The sequence below is a fragment of the Notamacropus eugenii genome, chromosome 4, assembly GCF_028372415.1.
Source record: "Notamacropus eugenii isolate mMacEug1 chromosome 4, mMacEug1.pri_v2, whole genome shotgun sequence".
NCBI classification, from domain to species: Eukaryota; Metazoa; Chordata; class Mammalia; order Diprotodontia; family Macropodidae; genus Notamacropus; species Notamacropus eugenii.
In genome coordinates this window covers 317080460-317097786 of record NC_092875.1, presented here as the reverse complement: position 1 = coordinate 317097786, position 17327 = coordinate 317080460, and the positions used below count along the sequence as shown (strand labels likewise).

General features: G+C 35.8%; 1 protein-coding gene across 3 annotated transcripts in view; it reads right to left on the bottom strand.

Annotated features, from left to right (window-relative positions):
* Positions 1-1623: 1623 nt before the first annotated feature.
* RALYL (RALY RNA binding protein like) overlaps positions 1624-17327 on the bottom strand; it is an 800002-nt gene continuing 784298 nt past the window's right edge. For all 3 annotated transcript variants that reach the window (XM_072604984.1, XM_072604985.1, XM_072604986.1), the window contains one exon: positions 1624-2664. In XM_072604984.1, coding sequence (XP_072461085.1) covers positions 2647-2664 — 18 coding nt within the window. In that variant the 3' untranslated portion in view covers positions 1624-2646. The remainder of the gene's footprint in view (positions 2665-17327) is intronic.

Sequence of the window (17327 nt, the reverse complement as noted above, 5' to 3'; positions counted from 1 at the left end):
TCTTGTCTTACTTTAACTCAGTAGTGGACAATAGGAATAGTGGACATTATCAAATCTTCAGAGTGCTTCTTTATTCCTCCCTCAGTAGATGGTAAATCAACAGATGAGGCCATTCCAACTAGAGCTTGGGGCTTTGCCCTATTCAGATGGAGCAATCCAATTGTTCTAGTACATTTTCGACTCTGCTTCATATATGTATGTATATACATATACAATAAATGAATACACATATATATATATTTATACATCTATATATCTATGTATCTATGTATCTATGTATCTATGTATCTATCTATCTATCTATCTATCTATCTATCTATCATCATCATCATCTACATGGCAGGAGGGACAGTGTGGTGTAGTGGATATGAGACTAGCCTTGGAGTTTAGAAGATCTGGATTTCAAATCCTTTCTTTGACACATATTGACTAGGTGACCATATCTCCAAATTCTCCCAGTTTTGCTACTGTCACAAAAGAAAAATGCCAGTCGTTGATGTAGCCACACAGGCTCTTTACTATGAAACAAGCTTTATAGATCTGCACTATCCATCTCCTTAAATATTCAATCTAAAATATTCTTGGGAATTGAACTACAGCTCATTGGCCTATAGTTTGCAGCCTTGGGTTTCTTCCCTAATATTTGCCCTTCCCCATTTCTCTAGTCCTTCCCTCATTTCCACATTTTGGATATCATCACCAGTGGCTTATCTGCCAAGTTTTTGTTGTTGTTGTTGTTTGTTTTGGCTTTCTTTAGTACTCAGGGACGAAGTTCATTTTGATTAGGTGACTTGAATTCTCTGAGAGCAATCGCATTTCTTGTCCTTCACTCTCATTATATAACCAGACTATTTCTTTGTCATTGATGATTTTTATAGGTTCAACCATCACGGAGGCTAAGTTACTTGCCCAAAGTCACACAGGTAGTCAGCATTAAGGTGGGATTCGAATCTAGGTCCTCTGATTCCAGAATCAGTGGTCTTCCCACTGCTTCTCAGTGGCACTATTGTTTATTTATTGAGGGCAGGAAATTGACATAATGGAAAGATCACTGAATTTGAAATCAGAGGTAATTTATGATGAGGATCTAATGACCTAATTCCAACATTAAAAAAAATGCTTGGCTTAAATTCTTCCCTTAGAAATGGGCCTAACCAGTTTATACTTGACTGGTAGTGAGGAGGACTGTGCCAGAGACAGGGAGTTACTTTGATCAGAGATTTCCTCATCATAGAATCCTTAGTTTTCTGCAGAACTTGGCTTTATTACCACCCTGATCTAACACCTATTTTGGGTATATTTTGTATTTAATTTTCAATATGCATGTTGTTATCTGTTCCTCCATCCTTCAATAGAAGATAAGATCCTGGAGGGCAGAGATTTTTCTAGTTTTTTGTGTTTGTTCTGTCTCTAGCTCCTAGCATAGTGCCTGGTACATAGTAGGCACTGAATAAATTCTTGTTGTATTATTGAATCAATTACTAGAGTCTGACTTTCTTTTTGCATAGAGGGCTCATCTTTTCCAAAATACTTTCCTGTGTGAAGATGTAGAATGGCAGTGGAAAAAAAAAAGAAGTTGATATAAAACTAACTATAGCCCAAAGGAAAGTAACACATCAAATTTGTTTGAAAAGAAACAATATTTATTAAGAAATTATATGTTGAATTCTCCTACAGTCTCTGTGAACATGGACTCTTCCATGTCCATAGCACAAGACAGTAGCTATGGCATCTGGAAAACACTTGGGATGCTCAGTAATGGAAAGCTCCTATGACCAGAAGATGGATGAAGTGTTAAATCGCATTTAAAATTTTGGATTTTGGGGAAAGAACTGTCATTTCACTTGAGAGGAAACAGGAAAATCATCTGCACTGATATGACCATTTCTCAGGGTGATACCATACCTCTGATTGAGGCATCACTCAGAAAGATTGTTAATAATTGGCTTGTCCCTGACTAGGGGAGCTGAGCATGCTCATTTTAAAGACATCAGGTGAAAATGATAGGTTTTGAATGATTCATATCATATTTGAAAAATTTGCATTCTTCAGCATTTCTTACAGTGCATATAGAGAACAGAAATATAACTTTGCCTTGGTAGTTTATGCCTATGAACTGAAGTTATAACTAGAAAGTCTAAAAACCAAAAGTAATGAGAATTAGCATACAACATGTCTAATCATAACATGTTATTGTTAGAATTAAGCTTTAAACAGATAATTGCGATATCACCTGACTTTAAATATGATATACAGTAAAACATGCTAATCATAAAAATAGCTTTTACAAATATACATTTGTATACAGTGTCTCCCTTAACTTTTATATATGTCCTTCACATTATCATACAGTACACTGGCCTTTAAGACATCAAAATGAAAAAAAAAGACCAATAATTTGCCAGGAAAAAAACAAACACAGTTTACAATCTAAACCATAAAAATCTGACAATTGTACAGCTCAGAACATATAAGAAATGGAGTTTCTAAGGTAGAACAATATTGTCCATTTTATTTACTTGAGTTTTCATACAAATCTGATCGAGGATGTTGCTATTCCAGTAAGAAACCGCAGTTCACATTTCTGGGGGAGGGTGGTCACAGTTTCTCTTTTCATCATACTCAGGCATCACATATGACTTCAGATCACTTTATCTGTAGAAACTGAGAGAGATATATATGTGTTTAATGTAAAGCCTATGACTTTGTCTTGGTAGCACATACACATACATAGATTTGGTTTGAGACTAAACGAAAGTAAGATTGAAGTATGGTGACTCTCATTTCTCATTTTTAGGTTCCTCTGATATGTCATTAAAAGTTGTACATTCTGTTGGCTCAAAGATATTCTTTAAAGGAAAACCTCTGCTATATTCATTATCACCTGTATGACAATAATTTTATCAAGACAGGAGAATAGAAATTAGCAGAGCATTCCTAGAATTCCCTATATTTGGTTTTCTTCTGGCAATTACTAAACCCGATTTTTTGACCTAAGCATTGGGAGATTGTGATGACCTTAAATTAAAGGGATTATAGAATTTAGAGCTGGAAAGGACCTTAAAGATCATGGAATCCAACTTCCTCATTAGTCATCTAAGAGAAATAATGCCGGAAAGGTTAAGAAAATTGCTCAAGGTCCCAGAATTAGTAAGTAAAGCCAGGATTTATACCCAGTACTCTAGATTCTCAATCCAGTACTCTTTTCATTATATTGTGTTGATTTCCAATAGAAGGCAGCCTCTGAAAGGTTCTTGTTAAGGTAGGGGATGAAATCACTGAGTTAATTTTAAAAAAATATAGCAGAGGAAAAGAGGAAGACCACAGAAGAGGTAGTACAGCGCTTGAAGTAGATGGGATAATTGGCAAAATTAATTATCTGAAATAAAAAGAAACTGAGGTACAATGTTACAGCGCATCTGTGATTTAATTTTCAAAACTAACATTTGCCTATCAAACCATGTCATCTGACTTCTCAAATGTTAGAGACCAGGAGTGATTTACAGATATGACTTTTATAACACAAGAGAAAAATAATTACACAAACTTGTTTAATAATTTGTATATTTATTTGTATATTATTTACAATAAATTGTAAATAATTTAATCGGCAAGGCAGGTGATCTAACTAGTTAGCTTCTCCCAGGCTTTCTTCATCCAAATTTGTTCGTTGGCAACATCTAGCTGTCAAGGTGAGGTTACCCCAGAACTCTTTGCTCTACAAGTGATGTCTTTTGTAACCAGAGAGCTCACTTTAAAGGGAAACTTATGGTTTGTGATGAGCAGTCACCTTCCTCCCTCATCTTCCCACTGCCAAGATCCATTTCTCATGTTACATTCTAGCTTGAGAAAGTGCCTACAATCTAGGTACTAGAACCTAGAATCTAGGACCTAGAAGATCTTGATCAGTGCCTGTCACTAGGTCCAGATGAGTTACTAAAACCACTATCAGTGATTTTTCAAAGATCTTGGAAAATGGGAGAAGTGCTACAGGAGGAAAGGACAAATACTCTCACAATTTTTAAGAAAAGGAAGAGAAATGTGTCTGTAAAATATAAACCAAGCATTTGACTTCAATTCCAGGCAAAAATCTACAAAGTATAGCCAAGGGATGGTTAGTGAACATCTAAAAAAAGAAGGGAGATCCCAAAGAGTCTGTAGAAGAGGCCATGCCCAATTAATCTCATTCCTTTTTTTGACAGAGAAGATTAGAGGAATGATGCAGACAAATTGTAGTTTATTGAGATTTTTAGCAAAGTCTTTGGCAAAATCTCTCATGCCATCTTTACAGACAATATAGCAAGAATGCAAGTTAGGCAGTAGGAGAAGCAGGTCTATTTGGAACTGGTTATACCTAAAATGTCCCTAAAGAGGCTCTATTAGTGGTTTGGGGGTCCACTTACAAAGAAGTTTTCACTGGAGTTTCCAAGAGTCTATCTTCTGCCATGTAAAATTTAAGACTTGAATAAAGGCATGGATATAATGTTTACTTAATTTTCAGATGAAGCAAGGGACAGCTAAAATGAGGAATGACAGAGGCATGATTCAGAAAAGATTTCAACAAGTTAGATAGAACACTGGGATGAATACAGTAAGATGAAATTTAATAAGAGCTGGCTGACCACTTCTTAGGTATGTTATAGTGGGAACTGTGCTAGAGGGTCACTGAAGTCTCTTCTAATACTAAATTCCATGATTTATCATTTATATCTCCTGAGAAAAATAATTTTAAAGAAACATTTATCTTTCAGAGTTATAATTTCAACGTGTCATATTGAATATGTGAGTATGTATATGTATATAAAAGTTTAATTAATTAGCTATTTTCATATAGAGGCCTGAACTTACAGAAAACAGTTCTATAAACAACTTAATATGTTAAAAAGACTTAAGTATTTTAAAATATTTCCAGCATTAATATAAACACGTATAAAATAAAAAAATGAAATTGACATATGGGATGACATCCAGGTTAAGCTGATACTTAGCTGGCCATGACCCAGGCGCTGTGCCTGACACAGAGTAAGCATTAATAAATGCTTGATGATTGATCCTGAGTCATCATTAATTTTGACTTTGTGTCACTGACATTTAGTTTTCATGGATATGCTAATTAAAGACCACAATGTACATTTGTACATTCAATGCACATAGGAAGAAATTTCTGTTCATTATATTACTGAGATTTCTGTCTTTTAAAACATGTTTTCTTACTCAAAATAAAAAAGTTTTCAAAACTTCTACAAGATCTGTATTTGGAGTTTGTTGAGCTTTCTTTTTCCCTAGATAAAGGTCCTTGGTAGACCTAAATTAATTTAATGGATTCTGATTCCTCCCTGGATGCCTCTGAGGGGATAGTGGTTGTTAAGTAACTATCCATCTTGTCAGGAAGAAAAAAAACACCCTGCAGTTTCTGTGTACATCCCATTACCTCCAGAGATATTTCTCACACTAGCCTTTCCTTCACCTTTCCTTTGCTAGCCAGTTATGTAAGTATATAAAAGCCAATAATTATTCAGAGAAGAAGAGAGACAGATTTCAAAATTATTTTAAAAATTAAATTTAAAAAATTAAATTAAATTAAAAAAATCTTCTGTACATAAAGCTTCAAAGCCTTTAGTTGTCATTGATTGGCACTGAAAAAGCTTCATTGAAGTAGTATTAAGAAGAAGGAATTACTGTTTTCCTGCCATTTAGAAACAACTACAAGACTGTGCTGAACCACCCACCTCCCTGCAAAGCTCCCAGCCAGGCTAATTCTTTTGGAGGGAAGGCTTGTTCTTTGCTATTTGTTTTGAAAACCCAGGAAGAAATGTGAAAATCAATGACATTTCTCTTCAAGAATGATACTTAGCAATAATTGGTTTAATATGAAATGAAGCTAATTGTATTCTATGGCTTCCCCTTGAGAGTTGGGTAATTTATCTATGACTTTCTGGTAGCCAAGATGATGTTAAAACTAATCATCTTGATCATAAATGCTAGTTTTTCATTCTCTCCCATTTATAAACAAATGACAAAAGTATTAGAGGTTCAAACATGACAGCAAAATAGGACAACACTGCACCAAGTAATTTGCTTTCATCTAATAAATATAAAAGGAAAGTATTAAGCCAGAAAGACAAAACACTCATTTTTGAATCTCAGGTTTATAAAAGTATGAACTGTAATGTTACAATAACGTGAAATAAATGTCTTTTATTTACAGTTATAAAAATAATTTAGCATCAGTAGAGAGCCTTATAATTTCTTTATGATCAGAAATATTTCTGAAATTATTTTCTAATTCATATTTATGATTATTAAATGATTAGAGAAGAGAGGAAACATGGTATAGGGAATGGAAGACAGACCTGGCAATCAAAAGGCCAGGATTCAAGTCCTGTCTCTAATACATGCCAGTTATGTGGCTGAGAGGTCATTTAACCTCTCAGCAACTCTACAAGACTTGAAGTTACAGATGAGTGACTGTTTTGCGCTGATGGAGAGAGTTTCTATGCTAGGAGTACTCTACAATCAAAGAAATCACAGGTCTAGACACCTTCTAAGACACTCCCCTTGCCCCCTTCCCCACCATGACTAAAGAACATGAGTTAGCTATTAGATCCTATTCCTGAAACTGCTCCCTCTCCCTTTCTTTCTCCCATCCCTTCTTCCCCCCTTTTCCCCTGTGAGCTTTAATGTCTGACAAGTGCCATACAGACATTCTTTCCCATTTGATCTTCACAACTCAGTGAGGTAAGTACTACAGGTATGATTATCATCACTTCACAAATGAGGAAAATGAGGCACAGAGAGAATTGTGATTTATATATTGTCATGTGGCTAGTAAGTGTCAGTAGAAGAATTTGAATATGTCTCCCTAACTATAAATCCAGAATTATTTCTGCTATTCTGTGTTGCTTCTCTACAAGTATGAAATTAAATGGAAGTAATTATCCAGATAATTCAAGCAGAGTCAATAGAACTTCAGTGAACTGCTAGATAGTTTATTTCAATCAAACCACACTTCATTTGACTGAGTAGACATAGTATACCTCAGTTTGATTTTACCTCACTTAACCTTTCAAAAGAATTTATACTGATTCCCAGGATGCATATTGAGCACAAAAGTAGAAAGTCTTTCTCTACATCAACCCAAAACCTGTTTTAATTCAACATCATTTCATCATACCTGGATTTTGTTAGGAATCTGGTCATAGAAAGTACTTTCAGTATTTCTTTTAATCCTTCATGTAACAAAAGAAGAAGACACCCACAGAATTGAGGGTCACAATGTTAAGCAGTCCCAGGGTGGAGACTAGAATAGTCTCTGTTTAAGAAATAATACATTACAATTTAATGACATGACTTTGCAGTTATCAAATGTTAAAGTTACCACTTATCCATTGTTGAGTAATATGAGATGATTTTTTAGTCCGTTTAGGCATTGTTGGTGTGGTATTGAGGCAATAATTTAGTAAATCAAATAGAAAAAAAATTTGCTTCTTTCATGGACTTGTTGGAAGCTGTTGACTGTATGTAATTAATGAGAAAGATACCTAAAATTTTGTTCTTTAGTAAGAGAAAATGAAGTACTAATCTTTTTATTGCAGAAGGAATCTTCCTGGGAGAAAATTAATTATGAACTATTATGATTCTTGCATGCATATTTACCTTTCATGATCAATTTAATTCCACAAGCATTTAATGAGTAACGAGTATGCATTAGGGACTGTGGCAGGTGTTGGGCAGGCTAAGATTAAAACAAAAAAAGTTCTTGCTTGTCTTCACAGAGCTTGCATTCTACTGGCAGAAATGGCATAGAGTCAGATAAATAAATGTAAAATGTATACAAAGAAAATCCAAAGTAATTTGAGTGATAAAATAGGGGAGAATGCTAAAAATATTAGGGGGCTAAGTTGAGAGTTTCACTAAAATCTTTTTATATGTAGTGACACTCTTCTTCAGCGTAACTATTTTTGTTCAAACTATGTAACATGGCACCCCTTTCTAACTGGAACAGTCTTGTTGATTGCAAGAGAAAGAAAAATAAAGTTAGTTGCAATGGAAACAATGAAAAAACAATTTCATAGAGTGAAGACATCCATTCAGAGTAAGTGTTCAACTTCCTATCATCTATTTAATTTATGATTGATACAAGGAATTTAAGATGGAAAACTGAGAAACCATGATACCTAGAATTATTTGGTAACTATGGGATGACTGTATATTGCCTATTTGTAGCTTGGCTGACAGAAATGTATATTCTTTCACACAAAAAACCCTTGCTTTGGAGCAGTAGTATTGATAAAACCAGACCCCTCAGGGACAAGGTCTGACTTCTCAATGGGTCTGAGAAGCAATCTTAGAGCTATTAAGATTTCAGAATCTGCATTGCCACTTGCTGCTTGATAGAGGCAATTAGAGGAAGTAATTCTGCTCCTTGGAGAAACTTGTAGGAAAAAACTTGGCTGTTTTGAAGAATTGAATGAAAGAAAAGTTTTGATGCTTGGAAGAAGAAGCATTGCTTTTGGATGAGCTACAACAGCAGGCATTACTCACTACTGCCTACAAAGGAACAACCATTCAGAACATGGTCAAGGAAGCATACCTAGCAAGATCCAGCAGTTCCTAAGGGCTTAACATTAATGGGCCAACCCAGAAGTGAATTTGATCTGAGAATAGTAAGAAAGCAAAGAGGCCCAGAAGAGAAGGGATCAAATTTATCAATGACTTGTGGTAGACAGTTTCTAAGGGGGACAAGGGACATCAAGTGCTGTAGTCTACAATAGTGAGTTGCCCTGGGCAATGTATTCCCGACTCATGTGCTTTGCTCTGGTTTTGAAAGTTTAGACTCACTCTCTCCCTAGGACACTGTGGTCATTGGAGACTGTGTCTCTGGATTATGACTGAAATATTCTTTTAAAATTATTTTTGCTTTCTTTTTATTAAATGTTTCTGATTAAGAGTTAATGATGTTATATTGGCTAATTTGGAAGAGTACACTAGTGAGAATCACAAATGACATAATATATGTAAAGAGCTTTCTAAACCCAAAAAGGTTATACAGATCATTATTTTTCTGTTCTTCATGATCTTCAAACTCACCACATCATTTACAGACAGCCAAGGTGAAGGGGCACTATGGGATTAGATTCTTTATTTTAAATTGAATCATAATGTGATTTACAGAAGGAAAAATGGTTTATAATTAAACTATATTTTGTAGTAAAAATTTGTGTGAATCCTGAAGGAGCAGGAAGAGGGACAGGAAAAGTGGGAGAGGGAAGGAGAAGGAGAAGGACAGTGAGAGAGAGAGGGAGTCTGATTTTATAGGAGAACTCTATAAACTTTTTCAAGGATAGGTAATTTCATTGGAATGGTGCCTTCTTCTACTGACACCCATGGCAATCTTTCTATGACTTAGTAGATAGTTTTTAAATATTGATGTGGCCAGAAAATTGCTCTATGAAACTTTTCTGCTGATCCCCCAAGTTGGTCTTCAAAAAAGATATATCTAGTCCATCTCTATGCCTCTACTTAAAGTATTTTCTAGCATGCTTGACTGGTCTAGCTATTGAGAACTCATGGTCATCTACAAACCAAAGGGAAGCATCAGAAGAACTTTGGAGAAGGATTTTATACATACATACACATACACACATACATACATACATACATACATGCTTACATATATATATATATGATTTCAAGAAATATGTACACAGTAGCATATCCTAAATATTTGGTTGCTTTTTCTTAAGTATTTTAGTAAGGCAATTCTATTTTTTGTCCAAGTTGTCTCAATGGAAATTTTCTATTACATGTTTACACAGGCATTAAAAACACAAATGTCAGGAGGAGTAGGGCGGCAGTGCAGAACACACTCCAGGTTCTGAGATAGAGACTTGGGACAACTTTAAACTTAAAGTGTTACTTGCTAGGGTCTCAAATGAGGTTAAAACCAAATAAAAACAAAAACAAAAAACAACTCTTACATGAACAGTGTGCCACAGTGGAAAGAGTGCCAGATTTGGAATTAAAGGATATAGATTCAAACCCTGGCTACATCACTTACTACTCAGGTGATCTTGGGCAAGTTCCTTCACATCTCAAGATCTCATTTTCCTTATCTGTAAAATGAAGGGATTGCACTAAATGATCTCTAAGATCCTCCCTAGCTCTAAATCTAGAACACAATTTATAAAGAGCTTGAGCTACAATTTGGGATTCTGGGTGCATTTTCTTGTACACCATTGTGTGTGGCCATTGAGTTATTAGTCTAATTCCCAAAATCTATTTCATGTGCAGTATACCTGAATACTTAGTAAAGTGCTCATAGTACTACAGGATTAAAGGAACAGTCAGGTAAATGCTAGAGAAAAGCTCCCGTTCAGGATTGACTATTTTGGACATTTTGTCACAGGATAGGGTATAGAGAAGGCTCTAGGTGAGGAGTACAATGAGGCTTCTGGGGCTGGGATAAGAAGGAATCAGAATAATGCCATCAGTAACCTGAATGTAGAAAGAGTTCAATTAAACAAACACTGTTTGCCTACTATATATTAAGTCCAGTCAATAAGCATTTATTAAGTGCCTACTATATGTCAGGGATATAAAGAAATACAAAAGAGTTTACATTTTAAAGGGGGAGCCAACATGTAAATAACTAGGCTGATACTGTAATTAAGTTGATAGAAGTTATCTATAGACCTAGTTGTTTGTCCTTCATTCTGGAAGAGGACCATGACATCAGGAAGGTGATATCTTGACTTGCAAGTAAATCGGATTTAAGTGAGGGAGGGCTGTGCAAAGTCACCAGCCTCACTTTCTCCTCTGTAGTCATCTGGGTCCAGTGGCAAGACACAGAACAGGACAACTAGAGATGCACCTGGATGCAGTGGAAGACCTGGCAGGTAATCTCAGAGGGAAGGCATTAATAGCTGGAGGGTCAGGTGAAGTTCTCCCAAGGTAGGTGGAATTGGAGCTGAGTCTTGAAGGAAGTCAGAGAAAACAAAAATGGAGGTAAGGGAGTAGAGCACTACAGGTCAGAAGGTAATCCAGTACAAAGGCATGTCTAATGTGGGGCAGTGGAGAGATATGAGATAGTGTTGTGTTTGAGAAATTAGAAGTCAGTTAGGGTTGTTGGAATATACATTGAATGGAGGGGAATAAAGTGTAAGAAGACTGAAAAGGTAGGAGAGTATCAGGCTATGAATAGCTCCTTTGAATAGGAGTCTATGAGTGATTCTAGAAATAATAAGGAGCAATTAGATCCCATTGAACTTTTCTTTAACATTTAGGTAACTCTCTTTAGTTCTGTAGTATAATTAGCACTATACTATATTCTCAGGAGTGATCTGGTGACCTAATGCTTTAGAAAAATCACCTTGGAAGCTGAATGGAATATATATTGGAGTGGGGAGAGACTGATGCAGGAAAACTGCTTAGAAGGTTATTGCAATAGTCTGGAGGTGAGGTAATAAGGCAATAGACACTTGAACTGTGGTTGTGGCTGTGGGCAGGCATTGTGTTAGGTAATGGGAATATAAAGACAAAAAAAGAAATAGAAACCTCTTCTTAGGGAGATTATATGCTAAGTAGAGATAAGGATGTTACATGGAGGATTTACCTTCCTCTTGCCCTTAGCCACTGCCTATTCTTCCCAGGATTGTCAATGCAGTGAAGTGAGAAAGAAATAGTGAGAGGGGAAGGTTTCTGGCATTATTAGGGTCTGTCTAAATGAGTATGAAAAAGAAAGAAAATGAAAGAGAAATTCCAAGCCATGTAAATGAAGAGGCAAGGTTTTGGATAGCTATTCTCCCAGGAATAGGTGACTATAAGGGAAAGCATATACCTACATGCGTACATGTGTATATGTTTAAATCTAATACATATGTTTATTTTGATATATGTTAATTTAATAGAATATGAGCTTATATTTAATAGAAGACAAACTCCTTGAGGGGTAGGCATTGTTGAATTTCCGTCTTTGTATTCTCAGTTTCTAGTATGGTTTCTGACACAAAGTAAGTGCTTTAATCAATGTTTATTCAATGAATTCTTGTTGAATATGCAAGTTGGGGATGTTTTCCCAATGTAATGCTGGTATAGACAGTGTAAAAGTTATGGCTTGACTGTGACTAATTGCTTTCAGTAATACCTTTTGTTAATGCAATCTTGAATGACAATATATTTTATAATACAGATATATAGCTTGAGAGTTTGATAATCTAACCTAGGTTAAATAATTTAATTTAGAATTAGCAAGAAAAAGTTTAAATGGATGATTAAATAGCAATAACTAATTACATTGTTTAAATTCTACTTTGTTGATTTATCCATATATTATTTCTGAACCCCATTTCTTTTCTTACTTCCACATATATACTATACTCTCTTACTTCATGAGGTTCAATTTGGAACATGTTTAGAGTGTTTTGTGTTTCCTGAGCCAAAATGTTTGTTTAACTGAGTTGATAAATTACTGTAACTATGTTTGACATAGGACTTGTGTTTGACTATGTACCAGTGACTTAGTTTTCATGTCAATTACATACTGTCTAACAATGATGTATATCTCCTAATACTGGAAATGATCATGATTATTTGATTCTTATTGTCAAAACTGGAATATGCTTCAGTAATTCTAGTATTAGAAGCTAAATGCTAATTAACGTTGACAGTCCTATGTCTCTTGGGATTACACATATTATACTTCTCCTATTTCCTTAGGATGGTTATTTTTGGGAAACCTAAGATAGAATTGTCCTAGATCATATCTAACAACTCAATGCAAAATATTTTTTGGTTTAGAATTACAATATAAAATCTGTCTTTTGATTAAAATACTACTGTGAATTTCTGTTTTCTAGAATAGTTGCCAAATGGATCCTTCCAGTTACTTGAATTTGCTTAGATGAGAGTTACCACATCCACATTATCTGTGTACCTATACTGTAAATCTTGTTAGTAGAATACATACTCTGAGGGAAGTAATTATTTCCTTTTTTCCTTTAGACAATAATATTTATTGAATTAAATTTTCAAGGAATGAAATAGAATACAATAAAATAAATATGAAAACTATATTGAATCTACTTGAATTTAAACATAAATAATAAAATATTAATAAAACAACAACTAACATTTTTATAGAGCTTCCTTTGTGTTAGACAATATTTTAAACACTTTATAATTATTACGCATTTGATTCTTACAATAACCCTGTGAGCTAGATATTATCTCCATTTTACAGATGAGGAAATTGAGGCAAACAGAGGTTAAGTAACTTGCCTTCATCATACAGCTAGTATGTATCTGAGGGTGAATTTGAACTCAGGTCTTCATCTCTCTAAGCCTGGTGCTATAGCCAACATATTGATGTGGATACAGCATGTTAAGGGTTGCTTTTCTCGTACTTTGTGAGGCCCCTCCTGAGGGGTGCTCATCCTGTAACTTCAGAGCGTCTTAAAGTTCTTTCTTTCCTTCTTATCTTTAACCACCATAAAACTACATCCTCATCCACAACATCTATTGGTTGTATGACTTTCTGCCAGAACTTCACTATGTAAGCCTAGCTCCCCTAGATACAGCCTTACTTTGCCCAGCTGCTATATAGGCCCACTACTTTAGCATTAATAAAGTTCCCACTGGCTAAGTGAATGTCTAAGCCCTCCACATTGGGAAGGCCACAGATGTTCCCTCCATAGCAGCAGCTCATGTACTAAACTGAAACCTGCATTTCTGGTACCTGTAGATTCTTGGTTCCTCAGGTTAGACCTATACTTCTGCCAGTATTATCTAGGGGCATGACCTGGGAGGGAGACAAAGGTCAGGAAAGGGTTTGAAGAGCTTAGAGCAGGGGATAAGGGGACTTTGGTTATATAGAAATTTCCCAGGATTATTTCTCCCCCTTTTGTCTCTGCTTGTCTCTTCTCTGGGGAAATTTCTGGGAGGACACAATGTTGGTTGAATCACACATGCCTTCAGGCTAGTGTCTCAATGCTTCGGGCACAGGAAGCACCCCAAGGGAAATTGGCTGTGATAAATCCGCTTCAGCTAGTCAGCAAAAGCTGTGTCCTTGATAGCACCTTCTGAAACATTCTGCCTCCCTTAGAGCTTGTCTATGGCTGAGGTCAGAGACCTCTGACACTTCTGATAATAATGAAGGTGCTTCAGGATATTACAGTGGTTGGTGTCACACTATGGACATAATTATTTTTTCATAGTGCTTGAGACACCAGAAGGGATAGGAAATTAAACTGAATCTGAACTGGCCCTATGACATACCCTGAAGGTGGCTTGATGATAAAAACTCCAATATCAACTTACTGATTTATTTGCTTTTTCTCATAAAAGCAGAGCTGAGGACAGCAAAAAATAAATCCAGATATTTTTAACTTTCTGGTCATTGTGTTCTGGAAAATAGTAATTTACATGAATTAATTTACAATAATTTACAACTTACAATAATTAATTTGATGACAGAAATTCCAAATAGCCTTAGCTGTGACACGGAAAGCTTCTTGTTAGGGGTTTTTTATCTACAGGATTTCCCTTTAAAATCCAATTCTTTTCAGAATTCTTGTTGTTGTTCAGTTGTGTCCAAATCTGTGATACTATTTGGGGTTTTCTTGGAAAAGATGCTGGAATGGTTTGCCATTTCCTTCTCCAGCTCATTTTACAGATGAGGAAACTGAGGCAAACAGGCCTCATGACTTGGTCAGAGTCACACAGCTAGTGTCTGCTGCCAGAGTTGAACTTAAAAAGATGTCTTCCTGATTCCAGGCCCAGCACTCTATCCACATCATCAGTTGCTTTGTGGTTTAAAATAATAATATAAAAGCCATAGCAACACAGGTTTAGATGTAGAAGGGATTCCAGAGACCCTCTAGTTCAATGCCTTCATTTTATAGATGAGGAAACTGGGTTGAAAGAGAGTAAGTGATTTGCTCAAGGTTGTAGAAGTCATAAATAACAAAGGCAAAATTTCATCTAGGCCTTTCAAATCCAAGTCAAAATTTTTTCTCATCAAATTTTTCTTAGATGTAGGTCTCAGTAATTAATGAAAGACTATTAATTATGTATAATATACTTTACTAATCTGCATGTGAACCAGAGGTTGCAACAATACATGTTTGGTAAAAATGGATTAACAATGCCACCCTCCAATCTTGACTTCTAGACAAGGTATCTCTATCTGTATGTCTCCTAGGGACCTTTAACTCAACACGTACAAACCCCAGGTTGTTTTCCTTACACTTAAAGTCTGTTGAGCTCATTATTTTTATAATTTCCTTCTGACTTCAAAATTTTTTGAATAAACAAACTTTATTCTTCAAATGACACTCTAGAGGTACAGACTGGGGCATTGCAACTAATGCAATAGGTCAGAGATATCCACAGCAGAGAGGTGCCAAAATCTCACATCCCAACAAAAAGGAAGAGATTTTTCATAGTAACAGACAAACAAACAAAAGTCAATATCACTTCAAGACTAGAAATGTAATTCTAAACATCATGCTCCCCCAGTAGCACCTAGCTCAGCCAGCCCAGCCAGGGAAAGTGCTCCCAGAGAAAGCTAAGGATCAGATTTATCTTGTCTCTCCTTTTACTTTAGAAAGTCAACCCCTTTGCACTTTGAAATAGAAAAGGTTATTTTTTTTTAATGTGGTGTGTGTGTGTGTGTGTGTGTGTGTGTGTGTGTGTGTGTGTGTAAGGAACTCAATCATACAAGATTCCTTGAAAGACATAAAAACAGAGATAACTATTCATGACTCCTTGAAGCAAGGCATAAAACAGGGAACTAGGTTCTTGCCCAAGCTGTTTGCTGCTCTCATAGAATATGGTCAGTCCAGAGACTAAATGAAAGAGGATTTTTCTTTTATAAAAAAATATATTGACCTTTAAAAAATGTCACATAATTTTTGAATCTATCCTTTCCCCTCCCCTACACAGTACAAGCTACTACTTGTAATAAAGAATGAAAAATAAAGAGCAGTTCAGCAAAAATAGCCAACATATCAACTGAATCCCATAGTATATGCAATGTTCTGCAACCATTGTCTCCCACTTTTGTGTAGAAAAGAGATGTCTTTTCTCATTTCTTTTTCAAGGATAAATTTCATTAAAATTACACAGCGTTCAATTGAATTATTGTTATAATTATTATTTTCACTTATACTGTTGTAATCATTATATTCCTGGTTCTCTTTAGGATTCTCCTCCTGATGTGATGTTCCTGATAGCAGATGACATTGAAATGATTGCGTCTAGGCCTGGAATATTGCAGAATATCTTAAATGAGATGCATAATCACTTAAAAGATTTTGAAATAACTATAGATGCAGAAAAACCAAGTATAAGAAGAATGTCTATTACCGAGGCTATAATACAAAGTGGGATAGATAGCTCATCCATCAGGATGTCTTATCTTGGACAGACATTGAACATAGCTAAATTAGCTGGATCTGGATTGAATAAGAAGTGAGTAGTTAGAACACCTTTGGTAAATTGTAAAAAATTTAAAATATTATTAAGATCTTCCTTGAAATAATTCTCACCTTTAACTTCAGTAATCTTTCAGTAATGCTGAATGGTTGCAAGTTATGGAATACTACAATCTCCAGAGATTTAAATTTTTGGTTTATCCCATGGATAACAGAAAGGTATATGAGAGACAAAAGTGATAGGGTACAAGTACAAGCTGAGACCTTTGTCCCTTGGATTGGGAGAGTTTTGGTCCCATTTGTCTGAAGGGCCCTGGAAAGCCTGGCCTTGGGGGCTCCTTGCTTGATTTAGCATTCTTTTGATATTCCTCCCTTTGATCCTATTACCTGCCACTTCTTAGCCTTCTCTGGAGGTTCAAATTGCCCAGCCAGGATGGTGGATTGTCTAGACTACTGGCCACTCCCATCAGGATCCTCCCTGGGTTTGTTCTACATTCCAGGCTGACCTCCCTTATCAAGACCATCCCTGGGACCCCAGACTACTTGACAATACCTGGATTCTTTCCTAAATCTTTTTCTATATTTAAGTTTCATCTCGCTTCCATGAAGGCGCTCAGATTCACTCCAGCACAGACTCTGTCTAGCTGAGATCTGGCCCGCTTGTTAATACAAGCGTCACAGATGCTTAGGCTCTTTAAGAGTCAACCCGGTATGGCGAATCTTCAATAAACTTTGTTTTTCTTTGGCTTTAAGAAGGCTTATGTCGAATTCATTCAAGCAGGACCCACTGTGTCAGTATTTTGGGGTCCCCACAACCTCAAACCTCAGCGAAAGTAGGTTGCAACATATTAACAATGAAGGATTCCACAAGAGAAGGGGCATAAAGATGGTTTC